Source organism: Coregonus clupeaformis, chromosome 11 (genome assembly GCF_020615455.1).
Source record: "Coregonus clupeaformis isolate EN_2021a chromosome 11, ASM2061545v1, whole genome shotgun sequence".
Taxonomy (NCBI): Eukaryota; Metazoa; Chordata; class Actinopteri; order Salmoniformes; family Salmonidae; genus Coregonus; species Coregonus clupeaformis.
Window position 1 is genome coordinate 23,691,213 of NC_059202.1, and position 15,499 is coordinate 23,706,711.

General features: G+C 45.9%; 1 protein-coding gene across 1 annotated transcript in view; it reads right to left on the minus strand.

The window, feature by feature from the left end:
• The window catches only part of LOC121576541 (E3 ubiquitin-protein ligase RNF220), an 85,325-nt gene that overhangs the window by 23,402 nt on the left and 46,424 nt on the right, over positions 1-15,499 (minus strand). The window contains exons 3-7 of the mRNA XM_041889768.2: positions 3,272-3,395; positions 2,134-2,176; positions 1,883-1,975; positions 1,740-1,782; positions 965-1,045 (exon numbers count right to left, since the gene is read on the minus strand). Coding sequence (XP_041745702.1) covers positions 965-1,045; positions 1,740-1,782; positions 1,883-1,975; positions 2,134-2,176; positions 3,272-3,395 — 384 coding nt within the window. The remainder of the gene's footprint in view (positions 1-964; positions 1,046-1,739; positions 1,783-1,882; positions 1,976-2,133; positions 2,177-3,271; positions 3,396-15,499) is intronic.

Sequence of the window (15,499 nt, forward strand, 5' to 3'; positions counted from 1 at the left end):
ATCCTGGCACCACACGGCAAGGTCCCTATAGGCTGTCTCATCGTTGTCGGTGATCAGGCCTACCACTGTTTTGTCGTCGGCAAACTTAATGATGGTGTTGGAGTCGTGACTGGTCATGCAGTCATGGGTGAACAGGGGAGTACAGGAGGGGACTGAGCACACACCCCTGAGGGGCCCCCGTGTTGAGGATCAGCGTGGCAGATGTGTTGTTACCTACCCTTACCACCTGGGGGCGGCCCGTCTGGAAGTCCAGGACCCAGTTGCAGTGGGAGGTATTTAGTCCCAGTGTCCTTAGCTTAGTGATGAGCTTTGAGGGCACTTTGGTGTTGAACGCTAAGCTGTAGTCAATGAACAGTATTCTCATGTAGGTGTTCCTTTTGTCCAGGTGGGAAACGGCAGTGTGGAGTGCAATAGAGATTGTGTCATCTGTGGATCTGTTGGGGCGGTATGCAAATTGGAGTGGGTCTAGGATTTCTGGGATAATGATGTTGATATGAGCCATGACCAGCCTTTCAAAGCACTTCATGGCTACAGACGTGAGTGCTATGTGTCTGTAGTCATTTAGGCAGGGCTTGTAGGTAAGCATTTCACTGTAAGGTCCACACCTGTTGTATTCGGCGCATGTGGCGAATACAATTTGATTTGATTTGAAGATACACAGGTAAGATACAGAGGTAAGATACACAGGTAAGATACACAGGTAAGATACACAGGTAAGATACAGAGGGATGATTCTGCGAACTATCAGCAGACTACGACCTACAAGGTATCAAATAATTTTCTCTTGTGAAAAATTCATTGATGGGTTTTATGGTAGAACATCCTCCTAAGTCTGTTCCCCCGAAATATATAATGTATAAACAAAATAGTCAGTGAGTGTAGTCTGTGATAATGGATTGGAAAAGTACTCAATATAGGTATTGGGGTGTATAGGGTCGCCCATATAGTGTCTAGTGTCTCTTACCAGATTGTGTGCAGTCTGGGGTTAGGTGATTTCCGTTGTGGGGACATAAAGCGGCGGGTTTGGTGTAGCAGCAGTCATCGACTGTTAACATATCAAGAGGTTAAAGGTCAAGGGTTAATAGATCCTCTGCTCGTGTGGGTGCTAGGTCAAATGGCACCATGCTCTCAGTGACAGGGGTCACAGGGGTCACCGTCAGGCTAGTTGCTGATTTTGAATGATCAGTGGGGTTTCACTGATCACTGATCTTCAATACAGGAGAGGGAGGATAGAAAACACTATTTTCATGCCTCCCTTAAAAATGTCCTCCATAAATATATCGTATCTGTAGATCGAGCTCCTGAGTGGCGCAGTGGTCTAAGGCACTGCATCGCAGTGCTAACTGTGCCACTAGAGATCCTGGTTCGAATCCAGGCTCTGTTGCAGCCGGCCGCGACCGGGAGACTCATGGGCGGCGCACAATTGGCCCAGCGTCGTCTAGGGTAGGGGAGGGAATGGCCGGCAGGGATGTAGCTCAGTTGATAGAGCATGGCGTTTGCAACGCCAGGGTTGTGGGTTCGATTCCCACGGGGGGCCAGTATAAAAAAAAAAAAATGTAATCACTAACTGTAAGTTGCTCTGGATAAGAGCGTCTGCAAAATGTAAATGTAAAATGTAGGCCTTTGAATATCATTTTACAGTCAATCACCCCATTGCAAAAGCAGCAACCCAACTAACCCACCCATCTGATCCAACAACAGCTCTGTCTTTAAAATCGTATGAATTTCTGAACACATACCATTCAGTCTCGTATGTCTGTTGGTCCTCACACGCAGAAACGTCTGTGGAAAAAGGAGAGTTGAAGAACCTTCAAAGAAGTGTGTGTGTGTGTGTGTGTGTGTGTGTGTGTGTGTGTGTGTTTGTTAGTAGTGAAGAACCTACCTGGTATCTGTCTGAGTGGGGCTGTTCAGGATGGCAGGGGAGAGGGGTGGGGGACCCCCCCTCACATTTAATGTGCAGAGATAGTGAGGGGGACTGTGGACAGAGGACAGGGACAGAGTCAAAGAAAGATGTGTGTGTGTGTGTGTGTGTGTGTGTGTGTGTGTGTGTGTGTGTGTGTGTGTGTGTGTGTGTGTGTGTGTGTGTGTGTGTGTGTGTGTGTGTGTGTGTGTGTGTGTGTGTGTATTATTTACCTTTGTAGCCCCTAATGAATGGTTCCTCTGGACTGAATTAATACTGTTGAAAGGAAGAAAGAATGAACATTTAAAGGGTGTCAGGAAACTAATGCTAAAATATTCACACTATTTACCGTTGTTTATTGTTGTTTATTGTTGTTTATTGTTGTTTATTGTTGTTTATTTCCATGCCAGTGGTACAAACAACTTAATCTCATACATGGGTTTTATATTCATACAGACAAATGCACACACACACACGCACACATGCACGCACACACACACACACACACACACACACACACACACACACACACACACACACACACACACACACACACACACACACACACACATACACCCACACACATTACCCAAGGGCCATGTTCAATTTCCTCAGCATCGTCGTTAAGCAGATTTGGCTTGTAATGTATTTTTTGGACGAATCATTCTTGTGGCCTAAGCAGGTAGTGTGGGTGTGTATGTGTGTGTGTTCTGTGTGTGTGTGTGTGTGAGTGTGTGAGTGTGTGTGTGTGTCTGTGTGTGTCTGTGTGTGTCTGTGTCTGTCTCTGTGTGTGTGTGTCTGTGTGTGTGTATGTCTGTGTCTCTGTGTGTGTGTGTGTGTGTGTGTGTCTGTATGTGCGTCTGTGTGTGCGTCTGTGTGTGTGTGTGTGTGCTCATGTTCACTGATTATGGGGGTTGAGAGCAGGCATTAATGAGGCATTATACTGGCCAAGCTGTGTGGCCTGGGGCAGCAGAAAATATGTTCACAACAATGAGGCACCTTGTGAACATTCAACTCCAGTGACAGGGAGACAGGAAATATGATGGAGGAGCCCTCCAGCTATCTGTAAAGATGAATGATCACAACCACACCTTCAAGCACTAAACATAGGAGAGGGAGAGAGAGAGAGAGAGAGAGAGAGAGAGAAAGAGAGAGAGAGAGAGAGAGAGAGAGAGAGAGAGAGAGAGAGAGAGAGAGAGAGAGAGAGAGAGAGAGAGAGAGAGAGAGGGAGAGAGACAGAGAGAGAGAGAGAGAGAGAGAGAGAGAGAGAGAGAGAGAGAGAGAGAGAGAGAGAGGGAGAGAGAGAAAATAAACTACAGTATGTAGTAGAGCCCAATAGAGTACAGTATGTTCGGTGTTCAATATGCCTACCTCATTTGTAACTGTGCCAGTCTGCCCATCTCCTGCTCCATGTGCTCCTGTAGCTCACCTGGTCGTAACACAGCATGGCACACTGGACACACTGGGGCCTGGGAGTCATACAGGATGTTACATACTGACCCAGAGATGGGAGGAAAGAAGGAGGGAAGAGTGTCATTAGAGTTGTCTGTGTCAAATAAACCTAAGGTTTAAACACACACACACACACACACACACACACACACACACACACACACACATGAACTCAAGTACACATGCACACACACACACACACCCCACTCCCCCTCACACTCAGTACCACCCTGTCAGTGAGCCGGCATCATAGCCTGTCAATGGGAACATTAGCCAGGCCCACCCAACCCATTTGGTTTCACTTATGGATTACTGCCATAAGCAGCCAGCTAGGACAGGAGGTATGCTAAATCAACATTTTACCAGGTAGATGAGGTCATTCACTCCTGAAAGCCATCAATCACATGTAGAGAGGTAAGGCTGTATGTCTGCATCATATCTCTCTCTGTATCTCAACACAACCAGACAAGAACCTCATCATATAGCCAATGACGGAGTATACAGCATGGTCAATCGCAGTGACATAAATAAAAATTAATACATTTGACATGAATAAAAACAAAGGATCATTAGCCTACTCATCACCATTAAAAACACTGAAACAGTCCAAGTATGACAGGCATACACTAGCCATTTCTAACCTGAGAGCCTAGGGGCCAGAAGCGTGAAATCTAGTCCGTTACTGTCTCTTCTGCCCTCAGGAAGCTATTACCCAACACACCAGCCACACTCATAAGGACAAGAGACATCCGCTGCAGCATGCTGGGAGCAGGTTGGCGTCCCCTCTGACATCAGCTGAGCTATGAGCGCCTAATGAGGACTCAAATAGGAACAAAATGGCTGCTAAATAATATATTGCCGCAAATCGCAAAAAAGACACTCAGTGTCCTTGGAAAAGAGACAGGTCGTTCCGTGTTCCTCAAGTTTTTTTTTGCATCCCTCATCGAAAATGAGTTTTACAAGCGTTCCCGGGCCTTCTGCGCTCCCCGGCCCGAAACACACGGGCGTCAGTAAACAATGAAATCTCGGGGCTGAAATTGAATTTATAACCACATTACCTGGAGAGATAAGTGTCTCCGAATGGCGCCATGATAAGAGGAATGGGATTAGATTTGCAGGTGGTTTATTGTCCCTGTTTTTAGAACCTCTCTCTACCCCCCCTCTTCCATATCCTGTCACCTGTGTCTGAGGCCACCACCAGGCAGCCTTCAGTATTAAGGGCGAGTTTCCCGGACCCAGAATGAGTCTTTTTCTGTACTAAACAGTACTTTTAATGACTGAGAATTGAATATGGAAGTGTGTGTGTGTGTGTGTCACCTCCCCCTCCCTCTCCCTCTCTCCCTCTCCCTCTCTCCTCCCACTCACTCTCTCCCTCTCCCCTCCCCCTCCCTCTCTCCCTCTCTCCTCCCACCCCCTTTCTCCCTCTCCCCTCCCCCTCCCTCTCTCCCTCCCCCTCCCCCTTGATTGTCTCCCAGGTGACTTTTATACAGGTAACGAGCTGAGATTAGGAGCACACTCTTAAAGGGAGTGCTCCTAATCTCAGTTTGTTACCTGTATAAAAGACACCTGTCCACAGAAGCAATCAATCAATCAGATTCCAAACTCTCCACCATGGCCAAGACCAAAGAGCTCTCCAAGGATGTCAGGGACAAGATTGTAGACCTACACAAGGCTGGAATGGGCTACAAGACCATCGCCAAGCAGCTTGGTGAGAAGGTGACAACAGTTGGTGCGATTATTCGCAAATGGAAGAAACACAAAATAACTGTCAATCTCCCTCAGCCTGGGGCTCCATGCAAGATCTCACCTCGTAGAGTTGCAATGATCATGAGAACGGTGAGGAATCAGCCCAGAACTACACTGGAGGATCTTGTCAATGATCTCAAGGCAGCTGGGACCATAGTCACCAAGAAAATAATTGATAACACACTACGCCGTGAAGGACTGAAATCCTGCAGCGCCCGCAAGGTCCCCCTGCTCAAGAAAGCACATATACAGGCCCATCTGAAGTTTGCCAATGAACATCTGAATGATTCAGAGGAGATCTGGGTGAAAGTGTTGTGGTCAGATGAGACCAAAATCGAGCTCTTTGGCATCAACTCAACTCGCCGTGTTTGGAGGAGGAGGAATGCTGCCTATGACCCAAGAACACCATCCCCACCGTCAAACATGTAGGTGGAAACATTATGCTTTGGGGGTGTTTTTCTGCTAAGGGGACAGGACAACTTCACCGCATCAAAGGGACGATTGGACGGGGCCATGTACCATCAAATCTTGGGTGAGAACCTCCTTCCCTCAGCCAGGGCATTGAAAATTGGTCGTGGATGGGTATTCCAGCATGACAATGACCCAAAACACACGGCCAAGTCAACAAAGGAGTGGCTCAAGAAGAAGCACATTAAGGTCCTGGAGTGGCCTAGCCAGTCTCCAGACCTTAATCCCATAGAAAATCTGTGGAGGGAGCTGAAGGTTCGAGTTGCCAAATGTCAGTTGCCAAATGATTTGGAGAAGATCTGCAAAGAGGTGTGGGACAAAATCCCTCCTGAGATGTGCGCAAACCTGGTGGCCAACTACAAGAAACGTCTGACCTAATATGCCATTTAGCAGACGCTTTTATCCAAAGCGACTTACAGTCATGTGTGCATACACATGACTGTGATTGCCAACAAGGGTTTTGCCACCATGTACTAAGTCATGTTTTGCAGAGGGGTCAAATACTTATTTCCCTCATTAAAATCCAAATAAATTTATAACATTTTTGACATGCGTTTTTCTGGATTGTTTTGTTGTTATTCTGTCTCTCACTGTTCAAATAAACCTACCATTAAAATTATAGACTGATCATGTCTTTGTCAGTGGGCAAACGTACAAAATCAGCAGGGGATCAAATACTTTTTTCCCTCACTGTAGGTTGGAGTCATTAAAACTCGATTTTCAACCACTCCACAAATGTCTTGTTAACAAACTATAATTTTGGCAAGTCGGTTAGGACATCTACTTTGTGCATGACAGCAGTCATTTACAAAATAGCCTCCAACACTCTACTCAGCAAATTGGATGTAGTCTATCACAGTGCCATCCGTTTTGTCTCCAAAGCCCCATACACTACCCACCACTGTGACCTGTACGCTCTTGTTGGCTGGTCCTCACTACATGTTCGTCGTCAAACCCACTGGCTCCAGGCCATCTATAAATCACTGCTAGGCAAATCCCCGCCTTATCTTAGCTCATTGGTCACCATAGCAGCACCCACCCGTAGTCTGCGCTCCAGCAGGTATATCTCACTGGTCATTCCCAAAGCCAACACCTCCTTTGGCCGCCATTCCTTCCAGTTCTCTGCTGCCAATGACTGGAATGAATTGCAAAAATCTCTGAAGCTGGAGACTCTTATCTCCCTCAATAACTTTAAGCATCAGTTGTCAGAGCACCTTACCGATCACTGCACCTGTACACAGCCCATCTGAAATTAGCCCACCCAACTACCTCATCCCTATATTGTTATTTATTTTGCTCTTTTGCACCCCAGTATCTCTATTTGCACATAATCTCTTGCACATCTAGCATTCCAGTGTTAATACGATTGTAATTATTCTGCACTATAGCCTATTTATTGCCTTACCTCCATAACTTGCTACATTTGCACACACTGTATATATATTTTCTGTTGTATTTCTGACTTTATGTTTTTTTTTTTACCCCATATGTAACTCTGTGTTGTTTTTATTGCACTACTTTGCTTTATCTTGGCCAGGTCGCAGTTGTAAATGAGAACCTGTTCTCAACTGGCTTACCTGGTTAAATAAATGTTAAATAAAATAAATTTTAAAAAATGACACAAGTAATTTTTCCAACAATTGTTTACAGACAGATTATTTCACTTATAATTCACTTTATCACAATTCCAGTGGGTCAGAATTTTACATACACTAAGTTGAATGTGCCTTTAAACAGCTTGGAATTTTTCAGAAAATGATGTCATGGCTTTAGAAGCTTCTGATAGGCTAATTGACATAATTTGAGTCAATTGGAGGTGTACCTGTGGATGTATTTCAAGGCCTACCTTCAAACTCAGTGCCTCTTTGCTTGACACAATGGGAAAATCAAAAGAAATCAGCCAAGACCTCAGAAAAAACATTGTAGACCTCCACAAGTCTGGTTCATCCTTGGGAGCAATTTCCAAACGCCTGATGGTACCACGTTCATCTGTACAAACAATAGTACACAAGTATAAACACCATGGGACCACACAGCCGTCATACCGCTCTGGAAGGAGACGCGTTCTGTCTCCTAGAGATGAAAGTACTTTGGTGCGAAAAGTGCAAATCAATCCCAGAACAACAGCAAAGGACCTTGTAAAAAAGATGCTGGAGGAAACAGGTACAAAAGTATCTATATCCACAGTAAAACGAGTCCTATATCGACATAACCTGAAAGGCTGCTCAGCAAGGAAGAAGCCACTGCTCCAAAACCGCCATAAAAAAGCCAGACTACGGTTTGCAACTGCACATGGGGACAAAGATCGTACTTTTTGGAGAAATGTCCTCTGGTCGGATGAAACAAAAATAGAACTGTTTGGCCATAATGACCATTGTTATATTTGGAGGAAAAAGGTGGGTGCTTCCAAGCCGAAGAACACCATCCTAACCGTGAAGCACGGGGGTGGCAGCATCATGCTGTGGGGGTGCTTTGCTGCAGGAGGGACTGGTGCACTTCACAAAATAGATGGCATCATGAGGAAGGAAAATGATGTAGATATATTGAAGCAACATCTCAAGACATCAGTCAGGAAGTTAAAGCTTGGTCGCAAATGCGTCTTCCGAATGGACAATGACCCCAAGTATACTTCCAAATTTGTGGCAAAATGGCCTACGGACAACAAAGTCAAGGTATTGGAGTGGCCATCACAAAGCCCTGACCTCAATCCTATAGACAATTTGTGGGCAGAACTGAAAAAGTGTGTGCGAGCAAGGAGGCCTACATACCTGACTCAGTTACACCAGCTCTGTCAGGAGGAATGGGCCAGAATTCACCCAACATATTGTGGGAAGCTTGTGGAAGGCTACCCGAAACGTTTGACCCAAGTTAAACAATTTAAAGGCAATGCTACCAAATACTAATTGAGTGTATGTAAACTTTTGACCCACTGGGAATGTGATGAAAGAAATAAAAGCTGAATAAATCATTCTCTCTACTATTATTCTGACATTTCACATTCTTAAAATAAAGTGGTGATCCTAACTGACCTAAGACATGGAATGTTTACTAGGAATAAATGTCAGGAATTGTGAAAAACTGAGTTTAAATGTATTTGGCTAAGGTGTATGTAAACTTCCGACTTCAACTGTATCTTAGATTGACGCACCAGTGCATCATTGGACTCTAGGGGGTTAAATACACTTATTGATGACTGACAGAACTGTTGATATTGTAGGCTATGGGAACCTGTTAGCATAGGAAGCGCTTAAAGTCATAGACCTACTGTATGTATGGGATATCAAACCTATCCCATATAGCCACACCACCAATACAGAGAAATCAGACAACCACACACACACGCACACACACATCCCTGAGAACACCATAGTCACGCTGTGGGCTGTGATAATGCTGATGCCAGCGCCCATATGACGGGTGCCAGTACTGTAGAGACAAACAGAGCTGAGATGGCTGATGTGACCTTCACAGAATGTCACGTGTCATCAGGGCTTAATTTCACCCTGGGACATTAGGCCAGGGCATGAACAAGGCTATAGGAAGACGCTGTAAAAAATAACCTGCAGTAACCGTTGTATAGCTATGACTGACAGACATGGGTACTGGACAAGATTGGATTGTTTTGAACAGTAGGGGTATGGTACAGGCATGACTCCGGGGGGGGCTGTAGTTGGCAAGCATTCAGAGGAAACCTGAGTCATATAAGCCATTGGCTTCCACCACACCTGTGCCCGCCCCTTCCGGTCACTCACAACAACCTGCTTCCTATTCAAAACATCACATCAAGGATATTAAAGGATATTACTCAGCGCTTTTCTTCCTACGTGTAACACAGGGTGTGTCCCAAATGGCACCCTATTCCCTATATAGTGCACTACTTTTGACCAAAACCCTATGGATCACGGTCAAAGGTAGTGCACTATATAGGGAATAGGGTGTCATTTGGGACGCACACACACTCTAAAGTAGAGGGAGGAGGAGAAGTACGTAGGCTGTGGTTTGATTTTATTGGGGGAATAATGGCATAGGCTATTTAATGAGCAGTACAATAGGTCCTGTAGCTACTAATTAACATAATATGCAATGTAGCTACTAATACATTAACATAAAAGGCCATGTAGCTACTAATACATTAACATAAAAGGCCATGTAGCTACAAATACATTAACATAAAAGGGTATGTAGTTACTAAACATTAACATAAATGGCCATGTAGCTACTAATATATCTGCCTAGGAGAGTCATTTCCCTTTTCCATGATCTTCAAAAGGTTGGTAGGTTTTTGTCAGTATTTGTATTCATCCCAGAATTCCCCGGGAATACAGTACAAAACAAAAGCAAATGGAATGTTGGGATATCCCTTTCCGTAACTCGTTTCACTGGCCAATTACTGTAATACACACATCTTCTGAGTCCCAAATAGCACCATATACCCTATTTAGTCCACTACATTTGACCAGAACCCCATGGGCCCTGGTTCCCAGTTTCATCTTACACTGCCCAATCCATTGTGTATAATGTCCTAAAGATACATCACCACCCTTACCACCACACTTACCCACTGCCTTTAATTAATGTCTCATTAGGACTGTAATGATTATTCATTGACTAATAAAGGCTGTATTAGCTCATTGTTGAAGGGCCTTATGTCTACATTAGAAGTGCACATGGAGGACAGCAGCTGGAAGTCACAGTAAGGAACCAAACAATAAAAAGTAACACCTGTGTTTGTGTGTTTATCCTGTAGGCCTACAAGGTCAAGTATATGTGTGTGTGTGCAGTGGTGTAAAGCACTTAAGTAAAAATACTTGAAAGTACTGGCTGAATAAGTTGACGACGGACTCGCTCAAGCTGTCGGGACTAACCCACAACGTTAGACACGGACACGTATGATCTGCTTGGCGTGTTGACACACTGGTGGTTTGTTGTGGCCGAGTATTGGTGCAAAACCGTGTTGTTGGAGGCTGGCATGCTAGTTGGCTGTGGCGTCATAGGATTCGGTGCCCTGGACGGTTTTTCACGGAAGAATACTGTACCAAGTTAGCTAGCAGAATAAACTAAGTTAGTCTATTCCTAGAAAACATTGAACCGCTGTAGTTTACATCAATTATAGTTTCTGAGGTGGAAGTTGGGAGAGTTATATTTGGGTGTTTCAGTGAAACAGGAGGCCCCGCTCTCTCGCTTTCCCAGATGTTTAGTTCATTTCATTCCGATCTCCTTTGCATTATTGTAGCCAATTTCTGTAGCCTGTCAACTATGCCTCTGTCTATTCCTGTTCTCTCCTCTCCGCACAGGCTATACAAACGCCTCACACCGCGTGCCTCTCTAACCTGGTGGTCTGCACGCACGACCCACATGGAGTTCCAGGTCTCCGGCAGCCTCTGGAACTGCCGTTCTGCGGCCAACAAGGCAGAGTTCATCTCAGCCTATGCTACCCTCCAGTCCCTCGACTTCTTGGCGCTGACGGAAACATGGATTACCACTGAAAACACTGCTACTCCTACTGCTCTCTCCTCATCTGACCATGTGTTCTCGCATACCCCGAGAGCATCTGGTCAGCGGGGTGGTGGCACAGGAATCCTCATCTCTCCCAAGTGGACATTCTCTCTTTTTCCCCTGACCCATCTGTCTATCTCCTCATTTGAATTCCATGCTGTCACAGTCACTAGCCCATTCAATCTTAACATCCTTGTCATTTATCGCCCTCCAGGATCCCTTGGAGAGTTCATCAATGAGCTTGACGCCTTGATAAGTTCCTTTCCTGAGGATGGCTCACCCCTCACAGTTCTGGGTGACTTTAACCTCCCTACATCTACCTTTGACTCATTTCTCTCTGCCTCCTTCTTTCCACTCCTCTCCTCTTTTGACCTCACCCTCTCACCGTCCCCCCCTACTCACAAGGCAGGCAATACGCTTGACCTCATCTTTATTAGATGCTGTTCTTCTACTAATCTCACTGCAACTCCCCTCCATGTCTCCGACCACTACTTTGTATCCTTTTCTCTCTCGCTCTCCTCCAACACTACTCACTCTGCCCCTACTCAGATGGTAATGCGCCGTCGCAACCTTCGCTCTCTCTCTCCTGCTACTCTCTCCTCTTCCATCCTATCATCTCTTCCCACTGCTCAATCCTTCTCCCTCCAATCTCCTGATTCTGCCTCCTCAACCCTCCTCTCCTCCCTTTCTGCATCCTTTGACTCTCTATGTCCCCTATCCTCCCGGCCGGCTCGGTCCTCCCCTCCTGCTCCGTGTCTTGACGACTCATTGCGAGCTCACAGAACAGGGCTCCGGGCAGCCGAGCGGAAATGGAGGAAAACTAGACTCCATGCAGACCTGGCATCTTTTCACTCCCTCCTCTCTACATTTTCTTCCTCTGTTTCTGCTGCTAAAGCCACTTTCTACCACTCTAAATTCCAAGCATCTGCCTCTAACCCTAGGAAGCTCTTTGCCACCTTCTCCTCCCTGCTGAATCCTCCTCCCCCTCCCCCCCTCCTCCCTCTCTGTGGATGACTTCGTCAACCATTTTGAAAAGAAGGTTGATGACATCCGATCCTCGTTTGTTAAGTCAAATGACACTGCTGGTCCTGCTCACACTGCCCTACACTATGCTTTGACTTCTTTCTCCCCTCTCTCTCCAGATGAAATCTTGCGACTTGTGACGGCCGGCCGTCCAACAACCTGCCCACTTGAACCTATCCCCTCCTCTCTTCTCCAGACCATCTCCGGTGACCTTCTCCCTTACCTCACCTCGCTCATCAACTCATCCTTGACCGCTGGCTATGTCCCTTCCGTCTTCAAGAGAGCGAGAGTTGCACCCCTTCTCAAAAAACCTACACTCGTTCCCTCCGATGTCAACAACTACAGACCAGTAGCCCTTCTTTTTTTTCTCTCCAAAACTTTTGAGCGTGCCGTCTTTAGCCAACTCTCTTGCTATCTCTCTCAGAATTACCTTCTTGATCCAAACCAGTCAGGTTTCAAGACTGGTCATTCAACTGAGACTGCTCTTCTCTGTGTCACGGAGGCTCTCCGCACTGCTAAAGCTAACTCTCTCTCCTCTGCTCTTGTCCTTCTAGACCTGTCTGCTGCCTTTGATACTGTGAACCATCAGATCCTCCTCTCCACCCTCTCCGAGTTGGGCATCTCCGGCGCGGCTCACTCTTGGATTGTGCCCTACCTGACCGGTCGCTCCTACCAAGTGGCGTGGCGAGAATCTGTCTCCGCACCATGTGCTCTCAGCACTGGTGTCCCCCAGGGCTCAGTTCTAGGCCCTCTCCTATTCTCGCTATACACCAAGTCACTTGGCTCTGTCATATCCTCACATGGTCTCTCCTATCATTGCTACGCAGACGACACACAACTAATCTCCTTTCCCCCTTCTGATAACCAGGTGGCGAATTGCATCTATGCATGTCTGGCAGACATATCAGTGTGGATGACGGATCACCACCTCAAGCTGAACCTCATCAAGACGGAGCTGCTCTTCCTCCCGGGGAAGGACTGCCCGTTCCATGATCTCACCATCACGATTGACAACTCCGTTGTGTCCTCCTCCCAGAGTGCAAAGAGCCTTGGCGTGACCCTGGACAACACCCTGTCGTTCTCTGCTAACATCAAGGCGGTGACCCGATCCTGTAGGTTCATGCTCTACAACATTCGGAGAGTATGACCCTGCCTTACACAGGAAGCGGCACAGGTCCTAATCCAGGCACTTGTCATCTCCCGTCTGGATTACTGCAACTCGCTGTTGGCTGGGCTCCCTGCCTGTGCCATTAAATCCCTGCAACTTATCCAGAACGCTGCAGCCCGTCTGGTGTTCAACCTTCCCAAGTTCTCTCACGTCACCCCGCTCCTCCGCACACTCCACTGGCTTCCAGTTGAAGCTCGCATCTGCTACAAGACCATGGTGCTTGCCTACGGAGCTGTGAGGGGAACGGCACCTCCATACCTTCAGGCTCTCATCAGTCCCTACACCCAAACGAGGGCATTGCGTCCATCCACCTCTGGCCTGCTGGCCCCCCTACCTCTGCTGAAGCACAGTTCCCGCTCAGCCCAGTCAAAACTGTTCGCTGCTCTGGCCCCCCAATGGTGGAACAAGCTCCCTCATGATGCCAGGACAGCGGAGTTACTCACCACCTTCCGGAGACACTTGAAACCCCACCTCTTTAAGGAATACCTGGGATAGGATAAAGTAATCCTTCTACCCCCCCTTACCCCACCCCAAATAAAAATAAAAAATAAAAACATATTGTAAAGTGGTTATCCCACTGGCTATAAGGTGAATGCACCAATTTGTAAGTCGCTCTGGATAAGAGCGTCTGCTAAATGACGTAAATGTAAATGTTCTACTTACAGTTGAAGTCGGAAGTTTACATACACTTAGGGTTTTCAACCACTCCACAAATTTCTTGTTAACAAACTATAGTTTTGGCAAGTCGGTTAGGACATCTACTTTGTGCATGACACAAGTAATTTTTCCAACAATTGTTTACAGACAGATTATTTCACTTATTATTCACTCTATCACAATTCCAGTGGGTCAGAAATGTACATAAACTAAGTTGACTATGCCTTTAAACAGCTTGGAAAATTTCAGAAAATGATGTCATGGCTTTAGAAGCTTCTGATAGGCTAATTGACATAATTTGAGTCAATTGGAGGTGTACCTGTGGATGTATTTTAAGGCCTACCTTCAAACTCAGTGCCTCTTTGCTTGACATCATGGGAAAATCAAAAGAAATCAGCCAAGACCTCAGAAAAAACTTTTTTGACCTCCACAAGTCTGGTTCATCCTTGGGAGCAATTTCCAAACGCCTGAAGGTACCACGTTCATCTGTACAAACAATAGTACACAAGTATGAACACCATGGGACCACACAGCCATCATACTGCTCAGGAAGGAGACGCGTTCTGTCTCCCAGAACAACAGCAAAGGAACTTGTGAAGATGCTGGAGGAAACAGGTACAAAAGTATCTATATCCACAGTAAAACGAGTCCTATATCGACATTACCTGAAAGGCCGCTCAGCAAGGAAGAAGCCACTGCTCCAAAACCGCCACTACGGTTTGCAACTGCACGTGGGGACAAAGATCGTACTCTGGTCTGATGAAACAAAAGTAGAACTGTTTGGCCATAATGACCATCGTTATGTTTGGAGGAAAAAGGTGGTCGCTTGCAAGCCGAAGAACACCATCCCAACCGTGAAGCACGGGGGTGGCGGCATCATGCTGTGGGGGTGCTTTGCTGCAGGAGGGACTGGTGCACTTCACAAAATAGATGGCATCATGAGGAAGGAAAATTATGTGGATATATTGAAGCAACATCTCAAGACATCAGTCAGGAAGTTAAGCTTGTTCGCAAATGGGTCTTCCAAATGGACAATGACCCCAAGCATACTTCCAAAGTTGTGCCAAAATGGCTTAAGGACAACAAAGTCAAGGTATTGGAGTGGCCATCACAAAGCCCTGACCTCAATCCTATAGAAAATATGTGGGCAGAACTGAAAAGGCGTGTGCGAGCAAGGAGGCCTACAAACCTGACTCAGTTACACCAGCGCTGTCAGGAGGAATGGGCCAAAATTCACCCAACTTATTGTGGGAAGTTTGTGGAAGGCTACCCAAAACGTTTGACCCATGTTAAACAATTTAAAGGCAATGCTACCAAATACTAATTGAGTGTATGTAAACTTCTGACCCACTGGGAATGTGATGAAAGAAATAAAAGCTTAAATAAATCATTCTCTCTACTATTATTCTGACATTTCACATTCTTAAAATAAAGTGGTGATCCTAACTGACCTAAAACAGGGAATTTTTACTTGGATTAAATGTCAGGAATTGTGAAAAACTGAGTTTAAATGTATTTGGCTAAGGTGTATGTAAACTTCTGACTTCAACTGTACGTAGTTTTTCAGGTATCTGTACTTTACTATTTAT